This window comes from Corella eumyota, chromosome 2 (genome assembly GCF_963082875.1).
Source record: "Corella eumyota chromosome 2, kaCorEumy4.1, whole genome shotgun sequence".
NCBI lineage: Eukaryota > Metazoa > Chordata > Ascidiacea > Phlebobranchia > Corellidae > Corella > Corella eumyota.
In genome coordinates, this window is record NC_137491.1 from 14,548,786 (window position 1) to 14,563,203 (window position 14,418).

Consider the following 14,418-nt stretch of genomic DNA (forward strand, 5'->3'; position numbering starts at 1 on the left):
TGCCACAGGCAACTCGAGACTGGGTCGGAGTAACTGCTGTTACTCTATATTTAGGTCGGGCATTTGACCCCTTCCCATCGGGAATAAAGATATTTACAAAAAATAAAAAATAATTCCGAAATAGTTTTCAACCAAATGTTGACTTCATTATAGTTTTCGGTAACATAGGGCAGTTAACCCTAGATAAGAATACTCTTCTTTTGGAAATGCTATATTTATATATGTATTGTTACACTACACAACTATTACATTTACACAAACAAATCAAAATTTAAAACCAATTTTAACATTATCATACGAATTAATGAAAATAAAATGAAATACAAAATAAAAATCTGTTTTTGCACTTCAAATCTAATACATTTTCTATATTTAACTAGCCAAAATTTGTTAATTTAACAGATAGTATAATTAGGATTGCTAACTAACAATTATATAACTTTATTAGTAACAATAAAACTACATAACCAGGGGTAAATAAATACTAAGTAGTACACGATCCCGTTAATAAGTAAAATTATTATTATTAATGTCTTCTAAACATTTACAATCAAGATTTTGAACAAAAAAAATCAAAATTTTGAGGGTCATCTTAACCAACTTTTAAATCCAATAAGGTAAAGTTTTTTAAATTACCTTTTACAAAAAGTAATATTAGAATGTGATATATATTTTACTTAACAAAGTTTCTTCTTTACATTTATAAGAAATTGCACGACAGGCTAAAAACATTTACCTAATTTTGCAAAAGTTAATTTAACAAAACTGATTTAAATATCACCACAATATTAATGCAAACTGCAATAATTAGTAAGGAGTCCAGTGTAGTACAAGATGACATGTTTTAAATGTGCCAATATTACCAAAAACCATTTAAACAAATGAACATTTTCCCCCCCAAAAAAATTTCAAAAACAACATTTCACCAGAATTTGGGTAAAGGTAATATAAATTTTATATAATGCTTTTCAGTGAAACGTTTATTTGATAAAATGGTTTTTGCCAATATAATCCTTACAAGTAGGGTAATGTATTTATATGGCTGACAGCATTAAAAAATATTTAATTTGGTTCATGTTATGTAGTATTTCAAGAGAAAATTTTTTGGCCATTAAAATCACTATAATAACATGAGGTTAAGATATTTTTTAAATGGTAAAGGTTTTAAATATAATTAACCAATACAGTGATAAATGTTTAAGAAAATTGGGATTCTCTTATTTATGGAATATGTAGTTGTGACCGTTTAAATCAAAAAAGAATGATCATATATGATTAAAAAGTTTTGTTGGTAGAAATATCAACATTAAATTACAACTTTTATCAATTGTAATTACTAAAAATAGGAAATTAGATTAGTTTTAAAAAATCCAAATATCTAAAAGAGCAGTTTTTTAAATCTATTCGGCTCCAAGCTGAACCTGAACAGGGCGAGGATTTTGCTTAAGATGAAGAAGAGTTGATCGCATTCGCGAGACATCCCTGTTTCCTTTCGCAACCTTTGGATTAAAATCACACAACTTTGAGACTCGCTCCCACTCCGATCCAGGATTAGATTGATCGCGCTCTTTTACAAACTGCTCTTCAGCTTCCCTAATAAAAAACAAAAAAAGAAATTTAACCAAAAAACTATTGTAATTTTGGTCATTTTACAATAAAAAATCAATCCAAAAAACTCACTAACATGTTATTTACAAGATGTATAAATTATTTAAATTGGATATTGACCAAGTGCAAAAAATTAAACAAATCTATTAAAAAAAAATTAAATTAAAATTTTAACACTGTTACTAATTATGTTCACCCCAATTCATGCAATAAATTAATTTCGAAATTATAAAAACAAAAATTATTTAAAAAGATGTCAGATTTGTTTCTACAAAAAATCTATTTTAATTAAGTCAAATGCAATAAACTGTTTTGATTTATTGATTAAAAAAATCAATATCTATTTTAGCAAAAATTTACTAATTTACTAATAATCCCTTGGCAATAATAAAACATCAACTATTACTTACAAGTTTTTACTAAAACCAATAAAAAAGAATGGTGGTACAAAAGAAAAAAACAAAATTTAAAACTAAATGATTGCTAATATAAAAAACTTTTATTAAAATATACTTAATCCTGATAGATATCGATTTCTATTTTTTTATACAAAATATCTATTTTTTAAAAACAATTTTTAAGCTATTCTACAAATTTGTTTTAATGTATATAATAAAAATAAAATTAAATTGAAAATTAATTCCATGCACATGAAAACAAAAACCACCAATTTATTTCATTCAAACATGCAAAAAAAATTTGTAACTTTGAATTACTTGTACCTTACATTTTTTAAAATAATAAGGACTAAAAAGAAGAAAATAATCAGTGAAAGCCGTAAAGTATGACAAAGAATAAAAAAAAACACAAAGTACAAGAAAAATTAGTGAAAGTTTTAATGTACAATAGTAAATTAGGAGTAACAGATAGTATGAGATAGAAACAGCCAGAACCGTATAAGAGAAAAACAAGTGGGGGGGGCGTGAAATTAGAAGAAAGTTAGCAAAAATGGTAAAGTATGAGTGATCCGTACTCGAATAACAGAAAAGGTTGTTTAACTTTTTTAAAAAGGTATAAATAAAAAAAAAACATGCTTATAACAATTTAGTTTAAATTTTTTTCAGGTAGTTTAACAAGGATGATAAAATTATTTTTTGACTTTGCTATTTTTTGAACAAGAAATATTTTACTACAAACTACATACCACCAAAAACAAAATTACTCAAAATATACCTTTCCTTGATGAAAGCTTCATTTGCCAATCTGAGAAAAAGAAAAAATGAAGAAACATGCAAAATGAAAAATTATACATTTTTTTGCTTAAAATAATCTGTATATATTTAGGGCAAATAAATCAATTAAAATTAATTTTTTTAGAATCTCATTTTTGAATCAAAAATAAATAATAGTACAAATGCTAGTATTTTTTTACAAAATTACTTTTTTGAGGTAAGAGAAATTAAAAGTGAGTTTTGTAATATTGGGGCACCGTAGAAAAAAAACAACATTATCAAAATTAAAACATTTTAAACATGGATATTTAAATCTTTAAAAAAGATTAAAATACCCACTTCAAGAGGGTACTAAACCCAGAAAAGGAAAACCGAAAAACGGGCGTACAACACAAAACCAAAAAGGATTTAATTATAAACCCTTTAGCCAAACCCCTCTAAAATAGTTTGGGTGGGGTATAATTAGTGGTTATGCACATTTTCTTGTATTTTTTTGATTTTTTTACCCCCTTTTTTCTGTTATCCTTTATTCTGCATTTAGTGTTGTCCACTCACAAGCAAGTATAAAAAATAAATCCTAAATAATTTCACTTACCGATTGCTGACTTTAGTTTTTTCGAGTTGTTCTTGTCGATTACGTTGCCAATCTTCCATTTCTTTTCGAGCTTGTGCCAACCATTCTTGCTGTTTGCGTTCCGATTCCCGATCTATAATTATTAAACATAAAAAAAATAAAATAAACAAACTTTTAAAATTTTAACAAAAAAACAACCGGTTCGGTGTCAAAGATTGATTTAAAAATTCTCATATTTTCTCCTTACAACAAGAATATAAATATTTAACTTTAAGGTTAGTAGAAGTTTTGTACTTAAGCAAAAAGAAAACCCCTTTCGCCTTACATATTTGAACAACTACTTCAAACATACAAAAAAAAAAAAAACATTAACAAAAGCATAAGCTATTCATCTTAGCAAAATTTTGAATCGCGGAAATATATAAAACAAAATCAATTAAAACTTGTACAACCAAATATTTTTAGTTTTTTATCAAATATTTTTTAACCTTTTTCAGCTAAAAGTTTTGTATTTTCCTCTCTCCAAATACGAATTTTTTCAGGCTCGGCACGAAGTTGCTCCAACCTTGCATCAGCTGCTGCTATCGCTGCATAAGCTTGAGATGGATCCAAACGATCCTCGTCTGCCTCTTCCTCAAATCCGTTGTAGTTTCCTCCACCATTAGTTAGAGGCTCACCACCAGAAGAAGGGTTAAAATAATCATCTAAATAGATTTGATATTATAAAACTTTAAAACTACCTAAATCTTAAATTTTTTATTAAAATCGCTTAAAAGGAAAACAAAAAAAAATCAATCAATAGTAAAAAAAAACTATAATTTTCAGTTTTTAAAATATCAACCAGAGGTTTAAAAATATTTTTTAAAAATGGTTTAAAAAAAATTCAAACAAGTTTAAAAATATCAACCAGACTGTAAAAACTGATTTAAATTAAGACAATTAAGTATGCTTTTTTATCATCGTAGATCGCAACTATACTTTTTGAAGCATAATTTTTTTTGTAGTTTTGTCAATAAATTAAATTTAAATCAAAGTATGTTAAAATCTTTTTAAAATCAAAATAGAGCTGTATTAACCCAAATAGAACTGTATTAAAATAGAGCTGTATCGTTTATAAATATAAAATAATGCTTAGTGTACAATACATATACATAAATAATTTCTGTATTTGTCCAAATTAAAAGCCTTTTTTAAAAAAAGGGGGCTTGTTTTAATTTTTGTAGCGCATGTTTTAATAATTACACTTGACGAGTACATATAAGTTGCAAGTTGTGACCAATTTATGACAATAAAATTCCGGGTTATGAATGGGCAATTAACTTGTAATGACAAATGACTAACCATTTGAAGTTGATTCTCCTATATCTAAAACATCATTTCCATATCCGTTAGTGACTGGTTCTGTTGGTTGGGGTTCAAAATTTCCCAAAACATCACTCTCAAGACCTGAATAAATTTAATATGCAACTCTTTTAATTATATTTATCTTTTTAACTGCAATAGCAAAACAATCCTATTACATTAATTTTTTAACCCTAAAGATAAGATCTAAAAAGACTTATAAAATTGGATAACAGTCGTTGACAATTATTTTTATAAATAGGCATTTGACCAAAAACCAAATTCGAAATCTTTTAAACAAGATTCGTCCAATTTGTCTATATTCTAAAAGTGCACCCCTTTCTCAAATTAGCCTATTCTAAACAACATGATATTATTGCTATTGTTTTTAATATGTAATCAATATTGACTCATGTACTAATGAGTTCACATGAATGCATTTATATAAATATGTCAAACTTCAAATCTATAAAATCCCGGATTTTAACTTATAAATATGAATAATTTTGTCAGTTAACCAATCCCAATGAAATTAAGGGTATACATTTTTTTTATAGGCTATATACATACAGGGCAAATTTAAAGAACTTATTTAAACAGACTAGCCACGCGTAAAAAGTGATATTTTACCAGCAATTTCATCTTGTTGCTGCGCCAAAAATTCTGCTGCAGGATCGACTTCCGTTTGCTCAGTTTGTTCTGTTTGAGGAACAATATCATCTCCAAATATAGCATCCATGGTTTTTAAAAGTTGATTAAATATTGACAATTTATACAAAAAGTATGCTAAAATTATTTAATAATAAAAATTGCTTCTTTCATTGATTATGAATAGCATAAATTTTAAAAGTATAACTCTACAACATTACCAGAAGCTACATATATTTTAAACTAATATGCACCTACTTTACATTGCTGTACAATATAAAATAAGGTAAATAAGTTACAGTACCCACTTTTAGTTTTTTTAATAACAAAATTACCAGAACGAAAACCTAACCATCTAGTCTAGTCCTAAACTATGATTTGTTGTTTATTTCGTTTTTTAGAAGATTATTTTGGTAAATTAGCTGGAAAACACCTTTTATAAAGTATAGCGCATGTAAGCTTTTGTGTGAAGGCCAAAGGTAACTGGGAAGCGCTAAAGGAAAGAAAGGCAGCAAAAAATTCTTGAAGCTCTATTAGCGTCATCTGCCAGTTTAAAAGAGTGGTACTAAAGTTAATGCAAAAAGGCGAAATTCACAAAAGAAGATTAGGGTAAGGTAATAAAAATTCTTCCCCGCATTCAAAAACTTGGTGGACAACGCTAATAGAGCTTTAAATTCTTTTGTATTTATTTTTAGTACACAGCAAAAATTGTGCCCTACCTTATTCAGACTTTGCAACAACAATTATTGGTGCTTAGTAAAAATGACCGCAAAACACTATTAATACTCTTGTAAACAGACAGTCTAACTGTATAAAAGCAAAAAAAAGCATAATATTTTGATAATATTTACTATTTAGGCATAATTAGTGTCTATTTGTTTAAAACAATTAATTTTAACTCTACATGGCTAAAGAGTTAAACAGTCCGACGTTTAGACGTTCGTGTTTAAACTTAGACCCATATCTCGTTCTGGCGTTTTATTACATTTAGACATTGTAAAGCTTTTTAGCTGTTTTTTAGTCTTTGTTAAACTGATTTATGCCTTAAAACTGTAGAATTTTTTTGTATAAAAACATAAAAACTAATTAAAATTATAAATGGCTACGTTATTTTTAATAGCATATAAAAATCGGCTTACATTAGACAAACAAACACCGTACCAGGCACTAAAACAAGCAAGAGATTATTCATTAAAAATGCCAAGCCAGAATTGCGTAAACGACCTCCTTTGTAACAGGACTTGTAACGTTCTGGTTAAGTTGACGTCATTGCCTTAAGTGTGTTAATTTAATCTTTATCCCCAATTTTTATATTCGTTATGCCCAACTCTTATTTGCAAGAAAGCTAACAAAAAAAATTTCAAAAATTTAATTTAGGTTTAATAAATATAAAAATAATTAACAAAAATTTTTTTGTAGTCTTTCCATAGTGTTAACACTTTGGATAAATTACACAATTATACCTCTCCGCGCTAAGTACAATTTGCATTAATTGCATGAAAACGGACGGCGTGGTGTAGTGGCCAGAACACTTGGGGTTACTACATGAGACTTAAGCTTTTGGTTCAATCTCCATGGCTTTTGTGCTGTCGCCTTGGAGTAAGTTGCTATAAACGGTATAAACTTATTCTAAGCCAACACTTAAACAGCAGCTTTTCTATCGGGCAATTATAATTTATAATATCCTGAACTGCCAAATGCAACCTTGAAAATAGGGCGAAGTGACTGATGTTACTCTATGTTTGAACAAAAAAGTCGATCTTCCGACATCGCGGATAAAGAAATATTTAAAAAAAAGAATTTAGGTTTGTAGAACTAATTAAGATATATTAAGGCGAAACCATACATTAATTAATGCAGGTGGCGTGCGTTGAATGCACACGATACGGCTTAGATAATAACATTAATATTACATGTTTTTTAACAAAACATACCTATATAGAACGATGTTTAAAAAATAACCACATCATTTTAAATGTTTAGTTCATAACATGTAAAACTTTTTATTGTGATAAAAGCCGTGTACAAGTTACTGAGGTAAGAAATCAAGAAACTCGATCTAACTGTACGTTTTAGGAAGGATGGAAGCGGGATAAGTGAGCATTCTCATTAATACCTGGAAACGGAATAAGTGGGCAAATTTCCCGTTGTAAATTGGTTGTAGGCATTCTGATGTACCTTATTATAAACTATGACAAGTGTACATAAGACTGCATATCAATTTTACAAATGTGGCGATAAATAACGTTTTTATTCTTGCAGTTAAGTAAAATAGTTATAAGGGCCTAAGATTATAATATATCTAGTTTAAGGCAAAAAAAACTATATGAACAGGCAATATTTAATTAAGATGCAACATTTTATACAAATCAATAAATTTTGTTGTAATTCTTACGGTTTTATAATGTTTAACCAATAATGGTACCCAGGGTTTATTATTTAAGGTTGACTAAATGTATATTGTAGAGCAAAAACAATTGAAAAAACGTTGTGTGTAAATGTAAAAACTTTTTAAATTGCTGTTAATTATTTTACCTTAGACTAACTGACGGTTACACAACAAAAGCCTAATTTCTTATATTTTGAAAAAACCCTTACATTACTTTTCAATATTATTACGGTTTTATTGTAATTTGGATAACTATTTAAAAATTTACAAGCTTAATGTGAAATGATAATAATAAGTATATGTTTTTTGTTGGCTATTCAAAGTTTTTATTTTTTTCAAATGCATTTTGAAGGCTAATTCACAATAACCCAGGCGTTTTATTTAACAATTTATTTATCAGACTAAAAAAAATAGGTTTCTTAAACTCGGTGTTGCATTTGTTTGTCACGTATCAAAAAAGGCTTTACTCGCGGCAACAGAAATTACCTTCAGCACTTATTTTTCATAGTTCCGCAAAATGTTTTTAAATGTTGTTTTGGCAGTTTTTTTAGGTATGAATTACTATTTAATAATTATTTATTACAAAAATAAAAGATTTAATATGGAATTTAATAAAAACATTAATGTTTGCATTTTTTTAAATATAAATATTATAATTATATCAAAACAGGGAAATTCCCTGAAAAAGTTACTTTTTTAACAATTTTATATTTTTTTAGGATTTAAAGCTGTTGGTAAGTTGTTCTCACATTTTTGTATATCAATAACTGGTAAAGTTATATTAAAAAAATAAGTGTTGTTGTTGATTCACACAAACAAAACCTTTTATAACGATTTACAGGCACACTACACTGCGATAAAGCCATTTAAAAATTCTTAACGCCACGTTATATTTTTACTGTTAAATATTTACTTTAATTTTGCTGATTATACTAAGCTTATGTGAAACAAATATGAAATAAACAGACCCAATATGTCACATTGAAGCAACGCGAATGCTGGTTAACAATTAAAGAAACTAAATTAATTACATAAGTTTTTTCTGGTCAAATAGAAATTGATAAAACGAATTTATGATCAACACATTCTAAAACTTAAAAACCTTAACAATAGAAATCTATGACAATAAAAATTTAACCATTTAAATAATTATGTATGGGGCAATGGGATGTCATTTTTAAACAAACATGGCTTAAGGTATGTACCCCATTACCAAGGGCAGTTCAAAAAAACTACTGTTAACAAATTATTTATAAAAGTAAATATTTTATCAATATCGTTAATAACAAATTAAATTAAGAAAACTTTTAATTGTTAATGTTTGTATGTTTAGGTGCAATTGAGAACATTCAATGCTCAAGAAAAGTCTCTTTTAGGTTAACTTTATTTACTATTTGTTAAATAACAAATTGTTAAAATAAATTGACAGTGTAAATTTAAATTTAATATAAATCCTTTACTTGCCTGTTTTAATCTTACCTTCTAGTACGGAGATTTTCAACCTATGGGCCATGACGCTGTTTTCAGTGGGCCACAGAATTTGGCATGAAAGCAATATCATAAATCATGTCATTATAGACACATAAGACAGTTAAGACCAGTTCACATGACGGGGTGCGTTGCATTACGTAACTTCACGAGTTCTAGGGATTTTTTTAAAAATTTTTATAAAAAGTATACCGCTTACAAAATCTTGCGTATATTTTGATTCAAGATGCGCAAAAGACTTTATGTTGCAGCTGCCATACACTGCGCAGTCCTTTTGACTGCATCCAAAATACAAAGTCTTGTGCAAAAAATACAGCAACAACCTTCTCATTAAATTTGTGTGAATGTTCAGCTGATTAATTTGTTCAAACTTGGTGTTTTTCATAAAACGTTAATAAGCCAACGCCATTTCTCACTAATTTAGTGGGCCATGGGCAAAAAAAGGTTGAAACCCCTGTTCTAGTAAAGGACTCTTTCTTTTTATTTTTCAATTAATTATATCTGTTTCAATGTTTGTATATGTAGTTAAATAAGATAAGGGCTGAAATGCAGCGGCAGCGTGCTGTACTGGTCAGAACACTCTCCTACCATACACGAGGCCCTGGGTTTGATCCCCAGAGATCTCATGCTGTAGCGCCTTTGGGTAAGGCATTATGAACGATACGAACTCCTGCTGAGTCAGGACTTAATCAGCAGCTTAATTAAAGGGCAATTATAAATTTTAAATATTCCAAAATGCCACAGGCCACTTGAGACTGGGTTGGGGTAACTGATGTTACTCTATGTTTAGGTCGTGCATTCGACCTTCCCACATCGAGGATAAAGATAAATATAAAAAAATGATGATTAAAGGTAGTTTTTAAGAATATAAATATGTGTATATAGTATTAAGTTGTTGTGAATTTAACTGCATGGCTGTTTATCATAATTGAAAAACCAAGGTGTTCTACTATACTTTCTTGGCAACTTCTGCCTTAAAAATTGTTATTGCTTTCAATAAACAAAATATTTGTATGTAGAGTCAAACCAGCTGATTTTAATCTGGCCAGTTTCAAGGATCATCAAGTTGTTGTCAATCATGTCTCAGAAATATCAAGTGTTGATTGTTTGCCCAGCAAAATAACAAACTCTTCTGCATCTTTTTCTTTTGCGTTTAATAGATGCTTTCCTGATCGCAGAAAAGTGGTAAATATGGCTTTATTATTTTTTTTTATTTGTCAATTGTTTTAATAAAAATTAAACTTTTTGTTTAAATTATATGTATGCCAAGTGAGATAACAATCAAATTACTATAGTAGTGCAATAAATATGTTGGCATTATGCGAATAGATAGTAAGTGAAATATGTTTTAATAAAAATTTTATGTAGGGAAATAAACCAGTCCTGGTAAAAAATGGAACTGATCACAAAGGAAAGAATTGGATTCTTACAAACAGAACTGTTATCAGTGGAATTCACTACAACATTAACGCTTTTGTAGTTAAAAATAGCTCAACTGTTGAAATTGCTTCTTGGAATGGGACTGGTGGTGGAACATTAGAAATATTTGCTCATGTTTGATTTGTTTTTTCATCTTACATTTTAAAATATAAAAAAATCAATTAAACACAATTTTATTACAATTTAATATCCCTATGACATTTTATAAGTGTGCTTAATCTTATTATCAAAAGATTTTTATTTATTTGGGTAAATTAATTTTTTCTCTTTTAGAACATTTACATATATGGAACTCTAACAGCCATAGGTAAGGGGTATAGAGGTGGAAATCAAAGTAATAATCATGGAGAAATAGGACAGCAAGGGGAATCTATTAAAAGAGTTAACCTGCTTAGAAGTTTAGCTCCAAACCTTGGGGGTGGAGGTGGAGGAGCTAATTATGATACAGAAGTAAGATTGCCCGGAGGTGGAGGAAGTTATGGAACAAATGGGTTTGTTAAACTTTTTTATTTATGACACCACACATAAATGTTTACCTTATGAAATATCTCTTATTTTAAAGATTAATTTCTATATTTTGGTTTTATTGTTTTAAACGTATGTTGTTGAAACAGAACTCGATGCAAGTTAAGATCAGCTGGAATACTTAGTGAACAACAATTTCTTCAATGTGGATCTTCAGGTTTAATTTATGGAGACAAAGAACTCTCAACTTTACATCTGGGATCTGGCGGTGGAAGCGGAGGAAAAACTTCTCGTACAATAAACTCCCCATCTGGAGCAAGGTATATTTTTATTTTTGCCAAAAAAAAATTTTTGTTGTCGAAATTTTTATCACAATTACAAACACGAAGCTGCAGTGTAACTTTTCTTTGTCATAAATTTAAAAATATTTTTAAGAGGGGGAAATGGTGGTGGTGGTCTTCGATTATTTGCCTCAAATAATCTTGAAATTTCGGGTTTAGTTTTAGTTAACGGTGAAAATGGAGTAGGTGACATCAGTGACAGGTATAATTCAAGTCAGAATATATTAAAAATATATAAAATATATTCAATTGTATTTTTTTAGTTATTGTATTTTTATATTAGTTGTGTGGTATGCCCGAAAGCTTGTTCTAATCAAGGTTCTGGAGTTTCATGTAGTGGTGTTTCAACAACAGCTTGTTACGATGTATCTGGTACTGGTGGGGGTGGTAGTGGTGGTTCACTTTATTTAAGAGGAACTAATGTTAAAATTGGTATTTTAAGTTATAGTTGTTTAATAAAAAAAGATGTGTCTGTGTTAATATAAACTGTTTTATTAAATAATATACAATATTATTATAATTTTGTCAAATTTTTTTATAAATATTTCAATATATTTATTTTTTAGGAGATAAAAAAATATCAGCAAATGGTGGAACAGGTGGATATGGGGCATATGCAGCATGTGGGGGAGATGGGGGTAATGGAAGAATTCGAATTGATTATGTCACTCTCAAAGGAAATTACCCTAATGGTACTTTCTTGCAAAAATATAGTGACTTACCTGTAAGTTGACAAATACATTATTTTAACAGTTTTTTAAGAGGTTATTTTGTGTATATGTTTTACATGGATACACACCTTAATGTATAATGTTTTAGAATAGTCTCCATAAATAAAATTTGAGTTTAAACCTTTTTTTTATTATTTTAGGATAGAGTGTCACAAAATACTTATACTTACACGGTTTGGGCATTAAAATCAACTATTTCAGTTCAACCAATCTCCAGCTTAAAATTTAATTATATAACCGTCACTTGTGCTTGGGATACAAATGTTATTGTAAATGCAAAACAGGTTCCCTTAGTTAGGTATTACTATTATCTTATTATTAGGTTATAAAGATTTAAAGTATAAGTTTTGCTTTTGTTTTAATGAAACTGAATTGTTTACCCTCAAAATAAAACCTAAATTTTAAATGATATTGTTTGTAATGTTACATTTATTAAAAATAAATTTAAAAAAAACTTTAAATTTTTACTCTTTAGGGCTTTTGCCATATCTGGACCTGCAGGGGAATTTAATAAAGAGGGAAAATATATAATCAACTTTGGACTTTTTCGCTCCAGCAGCTTTTCTGAGCCATTTATAGGGGCTTTTCCAGAAGTTGAAGTCCCTGATGTGATTGCAGGGCAAATAACTTCTGACACTAATGATACCAATATCATTTTACAAGTAAATTTGTTTTTTAATGTGACCGTATTATTTAAATTGTGCCTTTACTTCTTTACAATCTAGGGTTAAAAAATATATAATAATTCAAAAATCTTGAGATTCATATCCTTAACTAGTTTGAATCTAAAACTGACTTCATCTTCGTATAATTAAAATCAAAAATATTTCGAGCCTTTTTTTATACACATACATGAAAACACAGGATTTTTATAGAACCGCATTTGTTGTGTTATTCTAAAAATAGTAATTTCTATTTTCAATACATATAGGCAACAAAATGTTGGGCTACACCAAGAGAAACTAACTATAAAAATGTTCCATCAGGTGTTTTAAGAAATGTATATCCTATAATTGATAATAGGTAAAATTATTTCTTTCTTAATATTAGCATTTTAATTAAACTCTGTTTATGTAATAGTTTTTCAAACTGTTTCATAAAAATTTAAACTTAAAGTAAAGGTAATATTCATAAATTCGTTAATTATTAATAAGAATCAAAGATTTTACTTTTTAGTTGTTCGGCTCAAAATTCATATGCTTTCGAAAATGGGGTTCAGGTTTTTCGTAATTACGATACCAAAGTTGAATTTCAATTTCGATCGTTTCTTTGGCCTAATGTCAGTTTGGTGGAGCAAAAGATTTATGTGTATTGCCTTATTACTATTTGTGATTTGAATGTACAATCTGACTGCAAAGAGCTTGTAAGCAGTTACAAAATTAAACTGAAAAATATTTTACATATATGTTAAATTTAACAGATAAACAATATACACTTGTAGAGTTGTCCTAATTCACAACAACAACAAAGGCAACGTAGAGAAGTGGAAGCAGGTCATGTGATTGATATTGGTCCAATCCAAGTTAAAGAAAATTTAGAAGACCTCTGTTTACAAGTAATGTTAATTAAATGTTTTTTTTTTTCAAATAACAATATGTATTTGATAAACAAGAACTCTTTTATACAAGAGAAATTGACTGATAATTTGCCCAAATATTGCAAGAATTGAATAAACATCATAGGTTTTAAGGAGTATTTTGTTTAGAATAATGGTGGCTGTGATGAGATATGTTCAATGATCAACAAAGAAGTTGTTTGTTTTTGTTATGAGGGAAAAACATTTGATTTTGATTCACAATCTTGTAAAGGTTTGTTAGCCAACAATTAAACTTAACCATTTTAAATATAGCCTATAAATCTTTGCATTTTATTTTAAATGACTTTTTTTACCTAAGCTTCTTTTTTTATTTTTCCATATTACATATATCTTTTGATTCATAATTTTCCTATCTAAAATAAATGTTTTACAGTTATCTTTATTTTGTAGACACTTATTCTTATGTTGAAGTGACAAAACTAATTTTGATTTGTGTGTTTGGGTCTGTGTTGGGATTGACAAGCATTATATTCTTGGGTTGGAAGTTGTTCAAAAAGGAAGTGCGAGAAAATAAAATTTTGTAATATTAAGCATAATTCGGTTTATTTTAAAAAATATGTAAAATACTTATATTTTGTTAAATGGTATTTAATGAACAAGCTCCTATCTTATATATTTTTTGTG

The 14,418-nt window shown here is 28.2% G+C and overlaps 2 protein-coding genes across 4 annotated transcripts; one reads left to right on the forward strand and one right to left on the reverse strand.

Annotated features, from left to right (window-relative positions):
• Nucleotides 1–204: 204 nt before the first annotated feature.
• Nucleotides 205–5,706, reverse strand: LOC145741545 (clathrin light chain B-like). 2 transcript variants are annotated; one of them, XM_082559143.1, is made up of 6 exons: nt 5,326–5,642; nt 4,696–4,800; nt 3,843–4,058; nt 3,376–3,487; nt 2,782–2,811; nt 206–1,593 (listed from the first exon to the last, which is right to left on the reverse strand). In XM_082559143.1, exons 1-6 carry the CDS (start codon nt 5,432–5,434, stop codon nt 1,401–1,403), a joined length of 765 nt encoding a protein of 254 aa, XP_082415269.1. In that variant the 5' UTR covers nt 5,435–5,642; the 3' UTR covers nt 206–1,400. The 2 variants fall into 2 exon arrangements, with proteins under 2 accessions (XP_082415270.1, XP_082415269.1); XM_082559144.1 differs by lacking the exon at nt 2,782–2,811 and having other exon boundaries at nt 205–1,593; nt 5,326–5,706.
• Nucleotides 5,707–8,468: 2,762 nt separating this feature from the next.
• On the forward strand, nt 8,469–14,416 carry LOC145743164 (uncharacterized). Of its 2 annotated transcripts, XM_082561071.1 has the most exons (15): nt 8,469–9,108; nt 10,240–10,405; nt 10,589–10,774; nt 10,934–11,151; nt 11,275–11,445; nt 11,561–11,668; nt 11,750–11,898; nt 12,033–12,190; nt 12,338–12,495; nt 12,673–12,859; nt 13,129–13,220; nt 13,374–13,560; nt 13,639–13,752; nt 13,903–14,005; nt 14,185–14,416. In XM_082561071.1, the coding sequence occupies exons 1-15, from the start codon at nt 9,050–9,052 to the stop codon at nt 14,316–14,318; spliced, it is 2,190 nt and encodes a 729-aa protein (XP_082417197.1). In that variant the 5' UTR covers nt 8,469–9,049; the 3' UTR covers nt 14,319–14,416. The 2 variants fall into 2 exon arrangements, with proteins under 2 accessions (XP_082417197.1, XP_082417198.1); XM_082561072.1 differs by lacking the exons at nt 13,374–13,560; nt 13,903–14,005; nt 14,185–14,416 and having other exon boundaries at nt 13,618–13,667.
• Nucleotides 14,417–14,418: the final 2 nt, after the last annotated feature.